Raw genomic sequence first — 21,048 nt, forward strand, 5'->3', positions numbered from 1 at the left:
GAAACTATGTAAAAATCAGATATCGTGAGATGTGTTAATATATTTTCTGATTGATTGTGTTTACCTAGATGTAAATGGTTTAATTCCTAGACACGATGAAAATGTTTGTAATTTGGAACCATGTTTACCTCAAATATTTCCACTTAAAGTAAAATAAACACAATTTATGTGCTTTTTTGCTTACAGTAAAGATCAGAGGAAAACGTGTTGCTTGCTTTTTTTGAGTAAAAAATTAATCAACCAATACAATTTTGTCTACATAGAAAAGACAGAGAGAAAACTGTAAAATGTTTTAAATGCACTTTACAAACATAAAAATACAGTTTGGTTTGACCCTCCTATTATCTTTGGGTTCAATTTGACCCCATACGCTGTTCAACATCTCTAAATAAATGATTGACATCATTTTTTTCTTTGTATGTCGTGTACACATTTTTTCACCCCAGGCTCTTATAGCTGTATAAAACATGAGAAATATCAACATTTATTGAGGTCACTAACATGCAATTTTATAATCTTAAAAAAACGTCCCTTTGCTTTTATAACCATATATGAAGAGAACCACTGATAGTTCACATAACTTGGGAGAGGGGAGGGGGCATAATTCCCACCAGAACTTCGATATTTCTGGCAGGTTAAAATTTCTGGGGTCAAATTGACCCCAAGGATAAAAGTAAATCATCAGTCAGTAAATTTGAAGACAACAGGAGGGTTCAGCTAAAAAAAGAAAACAATTCTCTTTGTTCGTGCACATGAGTGGGAGAGCATCTTGGAAAGGAGTGCAGCTCACTCCCCAGCTCTTCCAGGAAGAGCTTCCTTTTCTTGGTCTTCCCCTGGTTCTAGGCCAAGTTGATATCTGTCCACACCACAAAGAGCACGGTAAGCAGAGACGTCAAAGATGCAGAAAGAAATGCTGAAGACTTTCTTTAGAACATCCATAGTCAAAAGCTTTGGCCAAGAACATATGAAGTAAAAGACTGTTGCATGTGTCCTTAAGCACTGCACTTGCACATTCCTGATTCTTTTCTGGCTGTCCACCAACAGATCCGCCGGTGTATGCCAGATTCTTCCGTTTCCACATGCTTTCCAGACTTTAAGGCCATATTTGACTAGTTTAGTTGGGGTGTATTTTAGGACAGCAACCTCTGTGTTTGGATCACATCTTTGTTCCAGGTGGAGCAAGTAGTGAACCGGAATCTTCGTCCCCAGTCACATTCCACAGTGCACCTCAATATGTAGGGAACAAGCATGCTGTGAGGGTGGCCAAATTATTAATCATTCCAACATTCATATAAAGTTATCAATAGTCCTTAAAGGGGAATCTGATGGTTTTTCAAATATGTTCTCATAATTCAAACTTTAAGATGTAAACAAAGTCATTCAGAGTGTTTTTTATCTTAAATGGTTCATTGAAGAGAAATGTACAGAGTCAGATTTCTTTACAGTGGTGGTGATAGGAACCATGTGTCGCAATGTCAACAGCACAAATATTGCCATTTTATTTACTATTCAAAACAACAAGTGACTCTCCATGTGTTTTCTGTGTCTGTATGTTGACAATGGTAAAATGCAAACATTTCACCTGGCTAGCAGCTAACGAAATGCCAAAGAGAAAGATTTAAGATGAACATTAATAATTTGGAGATGAACAAACACTAAAAAATCACAAAGCTGAAGTCAGATTCTCATTTGAATTTTCCCGTTCCACCTTAACCTGGAAAACTGGAAACTGGAAAATCCGAACAAGATGCTGGTGAATGAGAAGCTGTGACGAAGCAACTCAGAAACTTGACAAGGATCCATGTGCAGATTTATTGATAAAAGGGCAGTCCAAAACTCGATGTCAAAAGGCAAAGCAAAAAAAGTCGTAACAGAGAAATCAGGCCAAAAAAAAACAGGCAGACAGAGCAAAAGGGACAAAAGGCAAAAGGAGATTCAAAACACCAGCAAGACAGACAAAACAAACGCTCAGTAGTCAGACTCGAAAGAACTGGCAATACTTCACACTGACTGGCTGAATGGGAGGAGTATTTAAGGTGTGACTAATTAAGGAGATAAGGTACAGGTGGTTTGATTTTGGGAACAGGGCTAGTACTCGGGAGAGTGAGACCTCTGGAGCCCAGATAGTGAATTGCTGACAGAAGCTGACTTCAGCCTCGTAAAAATTAAACGTTGAGAGGCATTTTACAAGAAACTACTACAGTTTTAGAAAAGTTTCCTGCTAGAGATGTGAGAAAAGCAACTATAGATGAGCTAAAGCTTAGCAGGGCAAAGTAAGGCCCAATCCCATTTCACCCCTTGCCCCTACCACTTAGCCCTTAGCCCTCTGTTTTGGGCGTTCACGTCTAGGGTAAGTGTGTCCCAATTTTAGTTGAGATAGAGGGGTAGGGCGAAATGTTAGGGCTACATGGCCCTCCAAACTGAGATTTTTCAGAGGCACACTCCAAACAAAGCGTTATGAAAAAAAAGAATAACTGGCAAGATGGCTGCGCGAGCGACCAAAGAAACCCACAAATGTGAGAATTTTCTCCGTTAAAAAATTACGATAACTATTGTATTATCTTAGTTTAATGTTGTTTCAATATATTTTGGTTATTTTCTTCATAACAAGCACAAAAAAAAAAATCGTTAATACCATGCTAATTTCTCAGTAGCTAACTAACTTTCCCGTTCCATCTTAAAAAGTCCAGCAGTATTGACGCCAGAAGTGCCAGAATGTAACTACTGCTCCATTTAAGGTGGAACGGAAAAATTCAAACAAGAATCTAGCGAATAGCTGACTTCAGCTTCGTATCACCAAATAATTGAAGTGGGTGATAATAAATAATTGTCTTATCCCCCTCTTTGAAAGCATTTGATGCACTAAATGTAACTAAAGCCCAGCAGCGAGGTTGCTGGACTTTTCCCTTCTCTGCTATCACTGATGACGCACTGGGTCGCCTGCAGAGCAGCGCCAGTAGGTTGTTAATGAAGAAATGTATTTTTTTTTTTTTTTAATTTGAGGGCTGTCCCATTTCGTAGGGCAAGTTTTTAACCACTACCCCTTGTAACTCAGTTCCAAGGTGTTAGGGTGACACTCAAAAACAAGGGGTAGGGGTAAAAAGAAGAAATGGTATTGGGCCTAAGTCTGCGTTTTAGTTTATATAAAATTCGTTAGCCTACACTAACACATTAAAACATACTTACAGACTTCTTTGCAGCCAATATGGTTAAATGGACATAAAATATTGTGGCTACCAAGATGGTTTGATTTTTGCTGAAAGGACAAATGGCTATTCTGGCACATAATCCATGACTGTGAGGAAGATAACCATGGAGGACACACATGGTTGGAGAATGGACAAAATGAAATGCTTAATAGCAATATTATATCGACACTACTGTGCAAAACAAACTGCAGGCAACTTATAGGAACCATGCAATATTCAAACAAACATATAAACAGCTCTTGGAAAACAAATTGACTACCAAGTGTAAATGAATGTGACTAAAATCAGGATACAATCCAGATACTAGTTACATGAAGGGACCAGGTGTAAACGGGGTCTAACTCCAGATCCACTACTTTTTGTTGTCAAAACAAAGTAAAAGCAAATGGCATAATGTTAACATTACAAAAAAAAACAAAACATACCTTTAATCTTTTCTTTTTCCTCTCCATTTTTCAGTTCCAGATGCATCTGTTGTTTTTTGAGACATGATTAATCAGTTATTTTTGTCCCCCTCACTCAAGCATTTTAGACAGGGTAGTTGCTAGGGGGGCCCCTGCTGGCCAAGGGGGCCTAAAGCCAGGCACACACTGTGCAATTTTAGCTTGTTTTTAACCCCGATTTGGCTGGAGCCAACTGAATTTCATCATGAGGCCGAATTTCAGTTTCGTCAGCCGTTGTTTGCTGAGCAGTGTGAGAGGGGAAGCATTGTCCGATTAACTACCCAAATGACCTCCAATTGAGCAGTCAGATGATCGGATGTATGTCAGAAATTTGGTCGCTTAACAGGTCTCACTAACTGATTTCTTAAATTTGCACCCAAAAGCACACACAGTCACAACCACTACACACTGCTACATAGGTGAACACACATAAACAGAGGCAGAGAAGTCAGCATTTATAGTACCAACATCTGTATATGCCAACATTATTCTGTTTGACTGAATTGAATTATGAGATAATAAACAAATAAATATGGTGATTTTTAAAATGTTTTTTGTAAAACTGTCTGTAGAGCACCTGGTTTTTAGTTTCAGCGCACAGTGTGGCACAAGCTAGCAAAGTTGTTGTAGCACGGTTTGTCAGTGGCTGAATCTCAAATGGCCCCCTCCTTCCTATGTAGTGCACTATGTAAGTTCTGGTTTCAACACCAAATTAGTGCACTATTTGTCCAATAAGCAATTGTACACATGACTGAATCCCAAATACCTGTTTATTAGACGTAAGATATACTGTTTGGGTGCAGGAGCCACTATCTTAATTCCTGCGTAGTGCACTATGTAGGGAGCAGGGAGTGATTTGAGACTCAGCCAGTGTTTTTTTGCGCAAGACTTAGACATGCAACATGTTGTTTTGAGTGAAACAGCTTTATGGAAATCGTCTGTAGTCAGAGCTGTCTAGGTGCTGCGTTTCACATGCAGCGCGAGCACCAATGTTGCATCATGTCATTCAGACTGAGTGTTTTCACAGTGTGAGCATGTAAATCGCAGCCTTTGTCTTTACACGATGGGCAATTCAAACATACAATGTGAGATGTCAACACACACACACACTCTAAACCGCTTATCCTTCTGGGTCGCGGTGGGGAGCTGGAGCCTATCCCAGCTGTCATTGGGCAGAAGGCAGGATACACCCTGGACAGGTCGCCAGTCCATCGCAGAGCAGACAGACTGACATACACACACATTCACACACACACACCTAGGGGCAATTCAGCATGTCCAATTAGCCTGACATCATGTTTTTGGACTGGGGGAGGAAACCGGAGTACCCGGAGGCAACCCACGCAAACACGGGGAGAACATGCAAGCTCCACACAGAAAGGACCCTGGTCGCCCGGTCGGGAATCGAACCCAGGCCATTCTTGCTGTGAGGCGACAGCACTACCCACTGCGCCACCGTGCCGCCCCTCAACAAAAAACAAGATTTCTAAAATTGCACAGTGTATGCCTGGCTTAAGCAGCTGCTTATGTTGCTTATTAGATAGAGCTGGTACTGCATGTACCTCTTCACCATGAATTGATTTAAAAATATAGGCCAAGGTATTCCTAACCATTTCTTGTAATGGCTTACTACAATGTACCCTTTAGAGGCATTAAACGCTTCATACTGGTTATCTCCACTGCTGTGAACAATTCTGACATTGTAAGTTTCTCTAGAATAGAGCACTTTACACAAACCCCTCTGAATGACTTTGTTTACATTGTAATGATTGCATTTTGCAGAAACGTTAAAAGTAGGTGAAGTCCTTTGTAAAAAATAGTGTAAATCTTCCTTCTTCCTGACCAGATCAGGTCACTTTCCTTCTACAGATACTTCACTGTGTGTGGAACTACAGACACAACATCCAGGCGTTCATCCTGAGCTGTAAAAGAGTAACAGGCCCTCACATCACTTGTCTACATCTCTAATTGCAGCATGTTTGTCTCAATGACGTTGAGCAAGGCGTGTGTCCCGATGACTCCTCAGAGAATTTGAAAGAATGTGGATTGACACAGTAGCGCGAAAAATTACCCAACTGGAATTTGCGTGCCATAAGCTGGAGGTGAAATGTGAGCAAGGCCCCAAGAAAGCTGTACTTATAGCTGAGAGCTGAACCATGCTATGCATGTATGTAAAAGAACAAATGTTACCGTAACTACAATGCATCACAATGCTCTTTAAATGCGGAGACACCTTGAAACCCAAAAATAAGCTGCAAACATGTATTTGAAATCACTTATATAAATGTGTAAAAATAAAAATATGTGTATTTTCATGTTGTTATGTTGTTTCTGCTACAGTGCATGTAAAAATAATAACAAATAAATAAAATAGTGGCATGTGGTCTATATAAACAAGATGATTGGCTCTTTTTATTGATGGGTGGGACTTTCTGTAATACAGCAGCCATGCTGAGCATTACAGACTATCCCATTCACTTTTTAACCAGCAAACCAGTGGAAAAGCCTTATGATTGACATACACACAGAAATATTGCTGTTGTTGGATCAAAACCTCGTATCTCCAAAATGATATATCTACAGGAGAAGGGAAAAAACATACTTTTTTACATGTCAATGGAACCAGACTTTTTTTCCAAGTCATTTTGGGTCGTTGCTTTTGGTCCATTCATCGTGAAATTTACCCACAGGGAAAGGACAACAAGGCCTTTTCAAATTGTCACAAATTGAAAAATGTTTGGATTTGGAGACTTCTCTGATGGGAATGTGTAATTGCACACAGTATGGAAGAACAGTTTGTAACATCGGTTGTGCTTCGGATAAACGAAACATATAGACCTTTCGCAAAGGCCATATTTCATGTTATTTTTCCCCCAATATGTTAAATTCAGCAAATAAATATTTTGCACATTGTTGTCTGTTTACGTCCATTAGGATGTGTTAACTTATTTTCACTTCAACAAAACATGTAATTGACCAGGGTGCACAAAGTTTTGCATACGACCGTACACACACACACACACACACACACACACACACACATATATACACAAATTGGTCAAATTCTGGAGGGTTAGAAACGTTGTGGGTCTGATTTGATTGAGCTGTATATCACATTCAGATACAAGGATAAACTCAAAGAGTTAAAATCACGATCATTTTATTTCTCTGTCAACATGTCCAAATACATTTCAAACATATATCTGCCAACATAAACCATTTTCCCAGGTTATTCCCATAATTTTACCCCCTCTGCTGACACTCATCTCCCATTACTTTCACAAAGTCAGTGCAGTGAATTAGGCATAGTGTGACTCAGTGATCTCAGCTCTTCCAGGAAATATCAGATTTTGATAGTATCCCAGGCTATGTGTTCCGGGAAACGTTTCAAAAGAACCGGCCAATAATCAGCATATTTATGATTTATGAGGCTGAAGAGGCCTGTAGGGGAAAGAATTCTCGATATTAAATTCAGCTCATGTTTTAAAGAAAATAACATGGCCTGAAGTCCATGTAATGCAAACTGCATTAAGCTTATAACAGTAACTATATTCACATGCACTCAACAACCCAACTTAGATAGTAGTCTAAGAAACTGGACCGAACCAGGATGTTCACAAGAGCTGCATGAAAGACTAAACCAAATGTAGTCCTGGTTAAATACACAATAGCATAGTCTGACTTTAGAGCGGTAGATGTTCCCTTCATGACGCACCATAGGATGAGCTTCTTGACGTTTCCATTTTTCCCATCCATTTAAATATCTAATGATATTTATCTCTGACTATATGTTTACCATGAGGGACGTCTTTTTAATGTTTAATGTAATGCGTGTGGTATTGCAGAAAAAGACACAAAATGATGCAACTTTTGCTTGAGCAATCTAAGCATTTACATATCTAAATCTCGATTAGTCAGCCTGGGCCACATTTCAATCAGGCTAAGCTTAGATCTTAATCAGACTGTGATAAACTGTACTGGTTATTTGATCATGTGTTACTTTGACCAGCGGTAATATGTAGACCATGTGTCGGCAACACGCAGCTCCACCCTGTTGCGGCTCCACAGCAGAATTGATTTTCAGGTAAAAATGAAATAATCCTCCTTTTCAGTAAAATAAATGTCTGCTGATCATTCATGAGTCAATGTAGCCTGCAACTGCTAATTTACCAAACTTCTTACCCTGAAGGTTGGCATACAGACTGCTGGTCTGCATGCCAACCTTCACAGTCTCGCCCAGCTAGTAGCGAAACAAAAAGGCAAAGAGAAAGATTTAAGGCGAACATCGATAATTTGGTGACGAATAGATTTATTTGCATTTCTAATCACTCCAGCTGGTTTCCTGATACATTTAACCTGCGACGAGAAACTGGCAAACACTAAAAAGTCGTGAAGCTTCTCATTCGCCAGCTTTCAACTTAAACTGTGCAGCAGCTACATTCTGGTGCTTTAGGCACCATTTAAGGTGGAATGGGAAAATTCTAATAAGAAGCTGATAAATAAGAAGCGACTTCAGCCTCATAAAAAGTCAAATGTTGAGAGACATTTTACAAGAAACTATTCTACCTTTGAGTAAAAGTTTCCTGCTGGAGATGCGAGAAAAGTGGCTATAGCTGAGCTAAAGCTTAAAGCAGAGCAAAGTAAGTCTGTGTTTTTGTTATTCTATTTTTATCCTATACTAAAATATACTGAGAAATATATTAGCACATACTGAGACATATTTACAGCCAAGATGGTAAAATGGACATTAAATATTGTGGCTCCCAAAGTGGTTTGATTTTTGTTGAAATGGCAAAATGGCTCTTCTTAACATTTGGGTTGCCGACCCCTAATGTAGACTAATATTGAAGCATCTGTGTGCATGTAAATGCATGTGTACATTTGTGAGTGAGTGCAGCCTACAGTTTCCTGTAAGGGTAAGACAAAAAACACAATCGTAACTGTTCTAACTACTATTTCAGAAAGGTAATATCTTCATTATGTATTTGCATGTTTGACCTGTTTTTTTACTGCAATACTGTGATGTTGATTTGAACAGGACTACTATGACTAAGGGAGCTCTAAGTTGGATTAAAATCAGAACATTACAGCACCTCCCCAGGTAAAACTAATCCAACTTGAGTAGGACTTTACTTATATCATTATCATGAAACAAAGAATGTTGCTTTCTAAAGATCTTGGGACATTTATGCCATTATCATGACATAAATGTTATCTCGATAAAACAATGTCTATTATGTTGTGATAATGATATAAATATCATAAGATCTTGAGTAAAACAATGGTAAATAACTCATTATCATGGAAAAATGGAGTAAAAAGCCAAATCCATGGCCCTTTAGGTCTGTGCTTCATAAACTACATTAATTTTAGCACAATTTATGGAGAGAATGTAGCAGTTTGGTAGACACTAGGTACACAATTTAGTTCAGTTTAATATTTCTCTTCTTCGTCATCCTGAGGCCTAAGTAATAAGTGATTGTCTGTTGCATAAATCTTGCTTTCTATTGGCTCACATTTGCAAATTTACAGGCTTTAAGTTCACTAAGTCAGCACCAAGTGAAATTAACCTTTCCCAGAAGCAAAACTGGATGTTCCCACATCCTTTACAATTCAAGTGAATCAGCTTTTTTGCCAGACAATTTTTACTCTAGGTAAAAGGGTGTCAAACTGTGCTCCTTCCAGGCCACATCTTTGCAGATTTTTGCAATCTGCCTCATTAAACTGACCTGATTTGACTCATTACCATATCTCTGCGGAGCTGTGGCCCGGGAGAAACCCAGCCTGACACCCTTGTCCTAAAGCCTCTCTGGTCAGATGCTGTTGGACATCATTCTTGTTTGTTCGTTTCTGAATAATAAGAAATAAGCACTGGAGTAACTCTTACTTCTATGGATACTACTGCTTGTGGTGTAAATGGACAGACCTTCATAAACATTCCAAAATGTTATAAATCTGCTGCAGGCCAACTCATGTCCTCAAGCACTCTCAACATTTTAGAAGAGTGCATCCTAAGTTCAGGATACGTCTTACAAATAGATAGCTTTAGGGTTTGCCAGAGGAGCAACCGATCTAGTCGTGTCAGATCAAGATCATACGGCCTGATAAAGAGGCTCATCACTGGATACCTCTTATGACTAATTCACTGCACTGGTTTGTTTTAAGGTAATAGGAACTCTTACATTTAGGCCTAATCCCCCGATCAATAAGAAACATTTACCCCACCTAACTCACAAACCCTAACATGTCAGCGCAAATGAAAGCTCAAACAGGTCATGGTATACACAAGAGATCTGCGACTGAGGCTAGGCCTACTTCTTTGGAATGGAATGGCCTGTGTTTTGGCAAGTATGTAGACACTGAAGATGTGGTCCTAAATCTCAAGAGTTATTGAAATTAATGTTACCTGTAAAGTATCTCCAGCATAAATAAATAGCCTAAACTGCAGACCAACAGGCAAACCATATTTGCTTAGACATAACAGTGAATCATTGCTTTAACCAAAACAAAGACTGGGTTTGAATTAGAATGGTAAAAAACAGCTGGTCTCATTATATTTCACCGTTTTGTTTTCAAATAGAAATACATACAGGGATCCTTATTTAGTAACAGAACATTTCCGTTTTTTTACAGCAGTGCTTTTCCATATGAAAGTAAAAGTGTGCTTCAAGTCCAGGTTATACGTGCACCTTGTACTGGTGTCTTGAAACAGTGTTGTACTGAAATATGTACCCAATCACCTCGTTATCTCTTCGGCTCCACTCTGAAATCAAAAGAGAAATCACATTAGTACACTGTTAGCCATATCAATCCCTGCAATGTTTCAAAAATTATTGTTTTTTATCATGGCAAAATTAAACAGACAATTAAGGGAGATTATATTCAATTCCATGCAATACTTACAAGGTATCAAAAGCAGACTGATGCAAACAATCACGACCATGGCAATACCACTTGTTGGTCCAGGGGGTCCATTGGATTCAGAGCCATGGGTATGGCCAGACTTGGGCTGTTGTTTGCACTTCACCCTACAATCCAAAACAGAACATTCAGAGCTTCTCAAATTGCTTGTAGTTTTGTAGCGAGGCATTCTTCCAGTTCATTTTTTGATTACGGCTGACAAATGGCTTTGTACAGCTTTCATTGCTGTTCCAGTAATGAAAAGCAAATAATGATGGAATACATAACATACAACATATGACTCACAGTTGTTTATCTAAGTACTGATTTTTGGTCTGGCAGGCCTGCTGTTGTTTCTCAGCTGATGTCTGGAGAAGCTTAGCAGCTGTGGTCTGCACATCACAGGACTCCAGGGCACTGACCGTCTGGGTCACATTAAGCTGAAGGTGTTCAATCAGATCTAAAAACAAGATTGGAGAGAAATACTCATTTAATCAGATTTGTTCATTTATATTATTACACTGTACAATACTACACAAGGACTTTCAAGGTTACTCAAATTTTACTAAAAAGTTCACTCATTTAAATCAACCATTTCTATAAATTGGCAATGATTTGTTGGCAAGTTGCATGATGCAAATTCATATTGACGTTTTTCCCATAGAGGTCTTTTCCCCCTCTTACAGAACCAATTACCTACTGTGTTTCAACAGTCAGCAGTCATCTAAATTTAGCTCTGTCTGTATACAAATCTCTACAGAGTCCTGCTGGTGACATCCCGTATAAATAACACAAATAATGTGGGCCACGCCTTATGAACGCGTGAAAACGAGATCCTAATGTGTGGCAACGACTTAGTAAGGAGTGGAAATGAGATATTTAAATCATGGCCACGACTTAGTAAGGTGTGGGAGGGAGTTGATGCCTTACTAATTTGTGGCCATGCATTAGGATCTCATTCCCATGCCTTACTAAGTCATGGCCACGACTTAATTATCTTGTTCCCATGCCTAACTAAATCATGGCCATGCATTATTTTTATATATACAGGATGTCAACAGCGGAGCTCCGAAAATCTCTATGATTTTGGTTAATTTTCCAGGCAAATATTGCATCGCGAGGGAAAAAAAAATTGACCACTACTACTAGCCATGTTTAGTCTTCTAGCATTTGTATCTATATTAAACATTTTTCAAATTGTGAAACAGTGAATGTTTTAAAGTCATTACTTGGTCTGGGTGCTAGAATGTCTCCATCTCTACACTGTTAGTAGGAGGAGAGACAAAACAGAAAGTCTATCAGAGAAGCGAGATCTCACTGGCTGATTTAAAGGGTGATTATAATGGCAGCTACACGCATACAGCACTGTATAGTCACACAAAACTACACAATATCATCAAAACAGAACTTTATATGCACATCATCAACTTCTTATGTGTGATCATATGCCCACATTTGGAGCAAATATCCAGATCTGCAAAAATTACAGCCCAAAACTTGCCCCTCTTGTAGCAATTTTGTTGTCGTCTAGATGCATGAGTTATATCATGAGGAGACGTTTAATTTTTTCCAGATGTCCCCCTGATAAACTAATCCAATCTGGGCTCTTGTTTATCATTTCTGAGAAAATATTTTGGAATGGGGCTCCCAGGTGGTGTGATCAACTAGGTGTTAGCCCTATTATTAGATCCGTAGTGTTGCCATAGCCATCCGTGGCTGGGAATCTGTGAGTGCATAATTGGTTTTGCTCTGTCTGAGTGGATGTGATGCCCCCCCATCACAGTGCGATGCTAGCCAATGAAAGCATCTGTTAGCAACGGAATTGACACTTAATGCTCTCCTCCGTGCCTGTTGAGCTGACCAATGATGTTGCGTTAGCGGCAGTTGGAAAATGTGCGATGGCTGGTTCGAATGACTTCACCAGTGCTTGGTAGCAGCCTGTTATAGGGATATATGTGATATATTTTGGAATCTTTGAATGACTTTTCATGATGTGTTATTGTTCAGTCCATTTTACTATTTGGCCATTTTTAAAACTCAGTTAACCATCAAAATAACCAGTAGATTAATAGTATAATTAATAGTGACAGCCCTCTACTATATAAGCTGGAAAGGCACCCAGAAATGGCAGCATTCAGTCAATAAAACAAAAGCTAAAACATCCTTTGCAAAAATAACAATATAATTCCACTAGCTTATAAGGCAATGTCTTGCCAGGGAATGACTTATCAGTGTCGTTTCGTGCTAGGGCCTCCCATGATGTCACTCTGCTATTTTGGGCAAGACCAAGCAGCAGTAGATGTCCTGTTCCTTTCAACATTGTTTCATGCTTGGCACTGCTGTTGAGCATTAGCACTCCAAGAAATTACACCTATCCGGGTTTGGATCAGATTTTCCAAACCAGCTAACACAGCAGTAGTGAGACCGCCGATCTCAGTCAGCACCTGCGGTGCTTTTTTTCACTCTGTATTCACCGTATCTCGAGCATACAGGGCCAAATGATTTCCTGTGGTTGTTTATTTGGTCAGGAAATCCGTTAGCAAGAGAGAGAAAAAAAGTTTTTTATCATGATGTAGAGGTGAAGTGTGGAACGTGGCTTTCGATTTCAGCAAAATGCAACTCTCTCTTTAATAATACAGTAATAAAGAACAGGGATTAACTGACAGCAGAGTGTCTGCAGCTCAGGGAATTAAGGGGATTTCCAACAGTGTGGTTTTACATCACTTATCACTCACTTAGGTAGAGTCACTCTAGGCAGGTCACTCAGATTCAAATATCAAGCGATTCTGCTTCTAAGTGCACAACATTGACCTTATCTGGGCAAAGTATGAACAATTTGACAGGATGCCTGAAAAATGAAGCTTTCCTTTACAAGCCAGGCCCTTGAATACACCACATGTCATAACACTATAATCACGGCATTTTAGGTAAAAAGGCATAACCAACAAATACGGCCTATTTGTTTTCTTTTCCCGGTTTCTATGGTTACATGGGGAAAAAATCCTCTAAGAATATCGTCACTGAGAGAGTGTGCCTTTCATGGAAGTCTGGAAGGGGAGGGGAAAAGACTGACTTGAATTTTCCTACCTTGTTGCTGGGAGATATTTGCTGTTAGGTTTGCCTCGATGGCCTTGTGTAACACAATATCGTTCTCCAGCGAAGTGATGTTTGCGTTCAGAGCGGCCTGAAAACACGCACACACACAGAAACACACACACGAGAAAATTAATTGAGTAATCTCACGAGTTTGTTAAGAGTTGGCGTCAAACTGTTTTGGCATCGTCCTGCCAAGGAGTGTCCCACTTCGCAAGAGGCTGTGAACTGCAACCCCAGCCCCAGCCACAGCCCCTCTGGGCCTCTGGATATCAGAATCTGGGAACTCTTGCTAGATTCCAGTGCTTTGCTTTCAAACTGTGCAGAACAATATCACTCTCCACTGAGCTGATGCAAAACTACTTTTGCTACCTTTATAAAAGAGCCATTATTCAAAGCACAGAGGGATAAGCATTTCTCAAGGCTAGGATACTCGTTATCGGCACTGCTTCTTCCAGGAAGAGTACACCTCAACCTTCCACCCAGAGCTGTTTTAAATGTTGAGATCATTTTAATCTATGGACATTTGCATAACTTCTTCACAGCTCAACTGCGCCTGCCTGTTCACTGCTCACCACAATGGTCTGTTATGTAAATGCACTAAAGGTGAATCTGTTAATATGCCAAACTGTGATTAATCGCTGTTTATCCGGCTCTGTTCATTAAGGGACCGAGCTTAGGATGCTTAGACAGCAATGTCAGCAGGAGCAAATGTTAGAACAACCCAAGGCCAATGTAATCAGAGGTCAGGTTTATCAGCATAGCACATAAAAACAACACATGTTGACCAAACACAGGACAAAACACTATATTGCATATTACATACAACTATTAGCAGCAAATACGGCCTGCTTGTTTTCTTTTCTCAGTTTCTATGGAGAGTCTAAACATTAAGAAAACAGGGGAAATGAAAGAAAAGGACATTCAAAGAAATAATAAGTAAACAAGCACAAAAAGACTGGAAGACATTGTAAGGCTTGGCACTGAAAAGTAGTGCATTGAACTTGAATGCAAGTCAAATGTGTGGCTCATTTCTACTGAATGAAATATATTAGCACAGTTTTGCCTTACTATAGATGAGAGCTGTGTAAAAAGTGGTGTGATGATATAGAATCAATATAGAAATGAAGGAATGTTTTCAGAAAAATATCCAGAAGCACTCACGTTCTCCTGCTGGCATGCCTCCAGGGACAGGTTGAGTTGCTTCAGCTGGTCCTTCAGTTGGTCAATGTGGGACAGCAGCTTAGTCTGGTTGTCCCAGCCATGCCTCACCTTTTCCTCCAGCGCCAGCCGGTCCTCAATCCACACTGCCTTTTCCTTGTCGAAGGTGCTCTGCAGGGCCTGCAGTTCGGCTCTGCACTGGCTGGCCCCCTTCATGTCTGGCGAGGTTGCCCACACCACAATGGTGATGAGCGAGATGATCGACCACAGGGCCAGGCAGGCAATGATGATGTTGCGCGTCGTCTGTGAAGACTTGGAGCTGGCCATCCTCAAAAAGAAAAATAGTCCTTTCACGACTACTTACTGTGGCTGTTACTTAGTGATGCAGTTCAGGCTGAAGGTGTCCGAGGGGGTGTGCGTGTGTGCGAGGGCGGTGGCTGACTGCTCCCAAAAAGTAAAGGGAGGCTTTTAAAGGCTAAACTTCCCCTCAAATCTCTGCCCACCGCTGGGCAGGAAAGGGGTGTGGCCAGATTCAGTGATGGGACGTGTCCTGGGCAACCCTGCTCATTCCTGTAGGCAAAACGATTTTTGGCAAAGAGGAGCAGCAGCAGAGCGAAGACAACCTTCTTTTCACGTTTTGCGGAAAGTGAAAGTTACAGGCACTCACTGTTTCCTTTCAGAGAAAATATGTGACTGTGTGCGCGCGTGTGAGTCTTTTAGTTTCCATTTCCCAATCTCAGGGAGAGCTCTGGCAGGCCTCCCAGCCCCGCTGGAGAGGACGAGAGGCCTTGAGAGCTGCTAGAGAGAGAAAGAGAGAGAGAGAAAAAGGAGAGAAGAGAGCAGAGCAGCCCCCTGTTTGCTTCTTCAGCTATGTCTTGTTTAGAACACTTTCACGAGCAACTCAGCGCTGCAGACTCAGTGTTTCCTGACCGCTTGCCAGGTCTTGAGAGGACACACATACAGTCCACGCCTGCCTCAGCCCTGCCTCTCTTTGCCATGCTGCAGTGGGGCAGGGCCTGCCTTCCCCCCGACAGCCCCTCAGAGACCTTTCCTAAATTTACTTCTATCAGTGGACAAAACTGTATGAAACTTTCTGAACTCTTTAAACTCTAAGAATCACGTCCATTAAACTGCACAAAGGACAATTCCTTCTTTTTCATAATAGAAACTTCTGTTAAATAACTGCACACATATTTGTATGAGGGTTATGCTACTGAATTGGTTCAAAGTGAGAAACGAAAACACATTTTGGACTTTGGACTTTTGCTTCAAGTGACCCTGTACCTTAGTTATGCTTATTTTATTGAAACAAATGACCGACAAATGATGAATGTTTCATTTTGTCACTACCAAAACAATAATAACATCTGCGAAGGTCTACCAAATGTTTTGGTAATGACTGTTTTAGCCAATTTTGAGCATAACTCAAAAACACAAGCCAGTATATGACTAGCAAACACAGCTTTGACCAGCTGTACACGCATAAAATCGTAATATTTTAATTAAAACACAAAAAAGTTAAAAATTTGTGTTTCGGTAGTGACAATTCTTAATGTTACACACTGATTTTCAGACACATTTACTTCACAACAATGGGATCTAACTGCTCACGTGTGGCCATGAGGGACAGGGATACAGTCTGCATGCTCTAAAATGCAGGGGCGTGGCTAAAACAAGGCTCCGCCTATGAACTAAAACTCTTGGTGTTTCGTTAGTGACAAAGAAAACCTGGGACAGCTTTTTTGATATATTTTTTTTTAATTTAAAAATTAAATCCATGATAAATCTAAATCTTAAAAAATCTCAAGAGCTTAAAAGAAATCAAAAATCTAAAAACAAGAGTGAGAAAAAAGAAAAAGAAATGTATTTTTTTTTACACATTGATATTTAGGGGTTAGGGTTTGGGGCAGACACCTATAAAAAATGTAAAAAGTACCCTATAAATTATAATTTTGTATGTATATATTCAGCTTATTACTATCTCAATTAATGTCTTGGGTTTAAATAGATCCATAGCATAACCACTTTCTGAACCTCTGAGTTTTTATATGTAAGGTTGATGATGGTAAAATAGTGGTAAATCTGAAAAAGTAAGTTTTCTTTGGAGATTTTTTTTTGCCTTCCAACACCCTGCATGTAACCTGCCACCATAAGTTAATATGATTTAAAAGGCTTATCTCAAAACTTTCTTTAAGGGAGCTTTTGGAGGTATACAAGTCTACAGATGCCTGGTTCCTATCACCTCCACTGTGAACCATTTATAGCTTGGTGAATTTCACATCAAACCATTCTGAACGACTTTGTTGACATCTTAATCACGTAATTATGCAAAAATGTAAAAAACTAGGTGAAATTCTTCTTAGGCTTCTTAGGCTTCTAAGGCTGATGCAACAATGTGCTACTCTTCTCCTTTAATAATGCAATTTCACAGCACATTTATTTCATATGTAAAGAATGTGGTTTTACAAAGAATTTTTTTTTCGTTTAGTTTGTCTCACAAGCTATCTAGTCATAACTATTAAACTATCTTGTCATTAATCTAAAACAAAACAATAATATCTGCCTACTGATCCAAATTATACTCTGAAAGAGCTTCCATGCGCTCTCAGAAAATATTCACAGTACATCCAATGATATATGAAACCTTGTGCATGTTTTACACAGTCACAGTAAGCACACAGAAACCTCCAGATTCTTCATACTGATACTCTATGGTGAATACGACCATACATATACTGGATACAGAAAATTCTCTTTCGTGAGAATTGTTCTTCTGTACTCTCCTCAGACATTGCAGACAAAAAAGAATAGGAAATTACTTATCAATAAAGCATCATAGAATATTGTAGACAGTGGCAATTCTTATTCAAGGCGAACCAGATTACTAGAGACCATATCATCACCATTACAATAAACAAATCATACAAATACCAATGAGCCAAAATATTGGGACCAGCCAAGAATGCTTTTGGTTAAACCTGAGACATGGACTCTACAAGACCTCTAAAGGTTCCCTGTGGTATCTGGCACCAAGACGTTAGCAGCAGATCCTTTAAGTCCTATAAGATGTAAAGTGGAGCCGCAGAAAGAGGCCACTGCCATTGGGGAATATTTTTGCTGTGAAGGGGGCAAAGTCCTCAGCGATGTTTAGATAGGTTTCACATGTTAAATTGAAATCCACATGAATGCCCGGGCCCAGGGTTTCCCTGCAGAGCATCACACTCCCTCCTCACACTCCTGGTGCCATGAATTTCCCGGGTAAATGACGCACACGTACTATACTGTCCATGTGATGGACAGATGCTTTGTACAGAAGGGTAAATAACACTGTTTTATTCACAAATTAAAAGGTCAAGAAAAGTGGTATAAATGTAATGACTTTAAAGAGTTTTTTAATACCTCTAAAAGGAAAAAATAATACCTGTGGCAAAAGAAATGGACAAACTAGACTACAGTATATATATTAGGTTTTACTGAATTTGAATAACAGAAACATTTAGTGCACATTAGCTAAAATAACTGTCTTCTCATTAATAAAAATAAAATTATATGGCAGTAGACATAGAATATGTCCAAAGCGGACATGTTCACAGTAAACAAATCACTTCTAGTACGTACAGACAAAGGCTGCGTTCCAAAGCCTAGGCTGCAGCCAAGGTAGGACGGGTCCTCGGTAGGACTGTCCTATGAAGATTCCTTATTAGTAGCCTATTGGTCACACAAATGGAACAGTCCTAACGAGGCTGCATGGTGACATCACCAGAAAGGTCCCGCATCGTGCAATTGTGGGGCAAAACTTACGAGGAACTGGTGAGAGAAAATGGAGCCCGTTGCATTGTGTTTGTGTGTTTGGCAATGACAGAAATGCCAATCTCCCTATTAAAGGTACATGTACCATCAAAATGATCTTGAAGCTGTTATTTTAAGATAAAATTGTTACATAATGTTGCTTTAATCTACAAACAAATACTGTAGGTGTAGGCAAAGAGGGCTTCATGTATCCTCTCTAGTTTAGGTCTTGGGAACGTACGTCATGTCATGCTGCATTATGGGACCATTCCAACATGTTGACAGGGTTCATTCTTTGTTTACATGCTGCAAATACTCACATGCACTGTGAGAGCTCAAAGAGTTGCCTTATTGATGGCCTGATCCACACAAACTCCCAAACAATGAGTGAAGTTTAACGTTACCTCCTCTTTCATTTACAGCCTTTTTCCTAGCTGGTGTGAGCTTAAGTGCCTTTTCCTTTAAGTAGGTCTAACTTTTTTAGCCCAATCACAGCTTAACTTAGTAAACCTCTTGGCTGCTACATTTTAGCTCTAAACGGCCCATTTTGAAAGGTAATTGTTATGTTAGTTGATCAGTATTTGTAGTATCACTGCACACCTCACCACAATGCTGAGATTTGCTTCTTATTAATCAGCTTCTTATTCCAATTTTCCATACCACCTTAAATGGAGCTGCAGTTTCATCCTGGCGTCCATGAGGTGTTTGTCTTCCCCAGTTATGGTGTGTTCCATTTAAACTGGGAAGTCGGAATTTCCAAGTTCCCAGTAGGAAGTTTCAACTGGAACGCCCCGCCATTTCCTACTAAACTCGGAAAAGCCTCAGCAACCCTGTCCTCAAAATCCAAGATGGCTGCCCCACCCATCAACAGTAAGTAGAAGCTGTAGTATTATACTGTTTATTAGCTCTTATGTCTGTTTGTGTCTAATTAAATCAGTCATATACTCAGTGCAGTCCAACTCTGTGGACATGTTGCTACCATATTTGGATTTGCAAAATACTATGTAATGCATAGTTATCAACTGGCTCAACAAAGGTTTTCTTGGAGGCGACCATTTGGGTTTTCTGAGTGTTTCGCTAGAATGTGATCAGCTCTGGTGTGATGTCATTCCCAGCTCCGATATCCGAGCTAAATGGAACTCACCATTAGTTAGCTGCTTCCACACTTGCAGTGATAATTCCACTAAATGATAATAAAAGTTTTTTTTTTTTATTAAATATATATGACTGGATCTAGAAAATAAGCTTGAGCTTAATGTTTATCTTTATTCTCACTATGATGCTTCTTATGTGCTGTTTAACCAGAGCTGCTCCTGAATAGCTGATTAAACCTTCCTTTCTGATCTTTGATTTCAGTCTGTTCAAGACATTTTTAGACCTTAAAATTCCTAAATTTAAGATGTTCTAAGACTGATTAAGGTTCTGATTAAAGACTGATTAAGGGATCCTGTTAAAGCAAAAGTACAACAAAAGTACAAAAGTACATTTCCAAAAAAGTTGGGACGCTGTGCAAAATGTAATTGAAAACAAAATGCAATGATGTGCAAATCATTTCAACTCTATATCTATTTGAAAATAGTACAAAGACAACATATCAAACATTAGAACTGATTGTTTTTTTGAAAAATATATACCAATTTTGAATTTGATGGCAGCAACACGTTCCAAAAAAGTTGGGACAGGAGCAAGAAAAGGCTGATAAAGTTGTGTAATGTTGAAAAAAAAACTGAAGGTTAATTGACAACAGGTCAGTAACATCACTGGGTAGAAAAAGGGCATCCCAGAGAGTCTTTCAGAGGTTAAGATGGGGAGGGGTTGACCACTCTATATGCAAGGATGAGGCAGAAAACCAGTATTGGCTAGCCAAGATCTTTGATTTTTTTTTTGTAAATCATGGACACTGCATCTTCCAGGCTAAAGACCATCAGGCTTGTTATCAGCACACAGTTCCAATTTCAGCATCCATGATGGTATGGGAGTGCACATGGCATGGGTGACATAAGAAATACGACAAAAGAGACCACGAACTGTTAAGCAGCTGAAATCCTATATCAAGTAAGAATGGGAAAACATTTCACTTTCAAAACTACAGCAGTCGGTCTCCTCAGTTTCCAAATGTTTACAGAGGGTTGTAAAGACAAGAGGTGATGCAATACAGTGGTAAACATGACCCCGTCCCAACTTTTTTGGAATGTGTTGCTGCCATCAAATTCAAAATAGACATATATTTTTCAAAAAACAATACAATTTCTCAGTTTTAGCATTTGATATGTTGTCTTTGTACAACTTTCAAATAAATACAGGGTTTAAATGATTTGCACATCATTACATTTTGTTTTCATTTACATTTTGCACAGCGTCCCAACTTTATTGGAAATGAGGTTGTATTAAGGCAATGCTAAACCTGTTAATTGTGAAGTAACAGGTTTAATCTTCAGGTTAGTCACACATTC

General features: G+C 39.4%; 1 protein-coding gene across 1 annotated transcript; it reads right to left on the reverse strand.

Annotated features, from left to right (window-relative positions):
- Window positions 1-10,181: 10,181 nt before the first annotated feature.
- On the reverse strand, window positions 10,182-15,459 carry si:ch211-1a19.3. The gene is made up of 5 exons (XM_036586979.1): window positions 14,810-15,459; window positions 13,640-13,736; window positions 10,859-11,012; window positions 10,556-10,680; window positions 10,182-10,415 (listed from the first exon to the last, which is right to left on the reverse strand). Coding segments are annotated over exons 1-5 (702 nt in total). The 5' UTR covers window positions 15,134-15,459; the 3' UTR covers window positions 10,182-10,413.
- Between the last annotated feature and the right edge of the window lie 5,589 nt (window positions 15,460-21,048).

Source organism: Colossoma macropomum, unplaced genomic scaffold, assembly GCF_904425465.1.
Source record: "Colossoma macropomum unplaced genomic scaffold, Colossoma_macropomum, whole genome shotgun sequence".
NCBI classification, from domain to species: Eukaryota; Metazoa; Chordata; class Actinopteri; order Characiformes; family Serrasalmidae; genus Colossoma; species Colossoma macropomum.

What these genes read in the sequence shown, in the direction of transcription:
- si:ch211-1a19.3 (XM_036586979.1), bottom strand. Translation starts at nt 15,133, where the DNA reads ATGGCCAGCTCCAAGTCTTCACAGACGACGCGCAACATCATCATTGCC. An exon ending in AAATATCTCCCAGCAACAAG is followed by an intron (nt 11,013 to 13,639) that starts GTAGGAAAATTC and finishes TCTTGTTTTTAG; the next exon opens with ATCTGATTGAACACCTTCAG. An exon ending in CAGTACTTAGATAAACAACT is followed by an intron (nt 10,681 to 10,858) that starts GTGAGTCATATG and finishes TTTGGATTGTAG; the next exon opens with GGTGAAGTGCAAACAACAGC.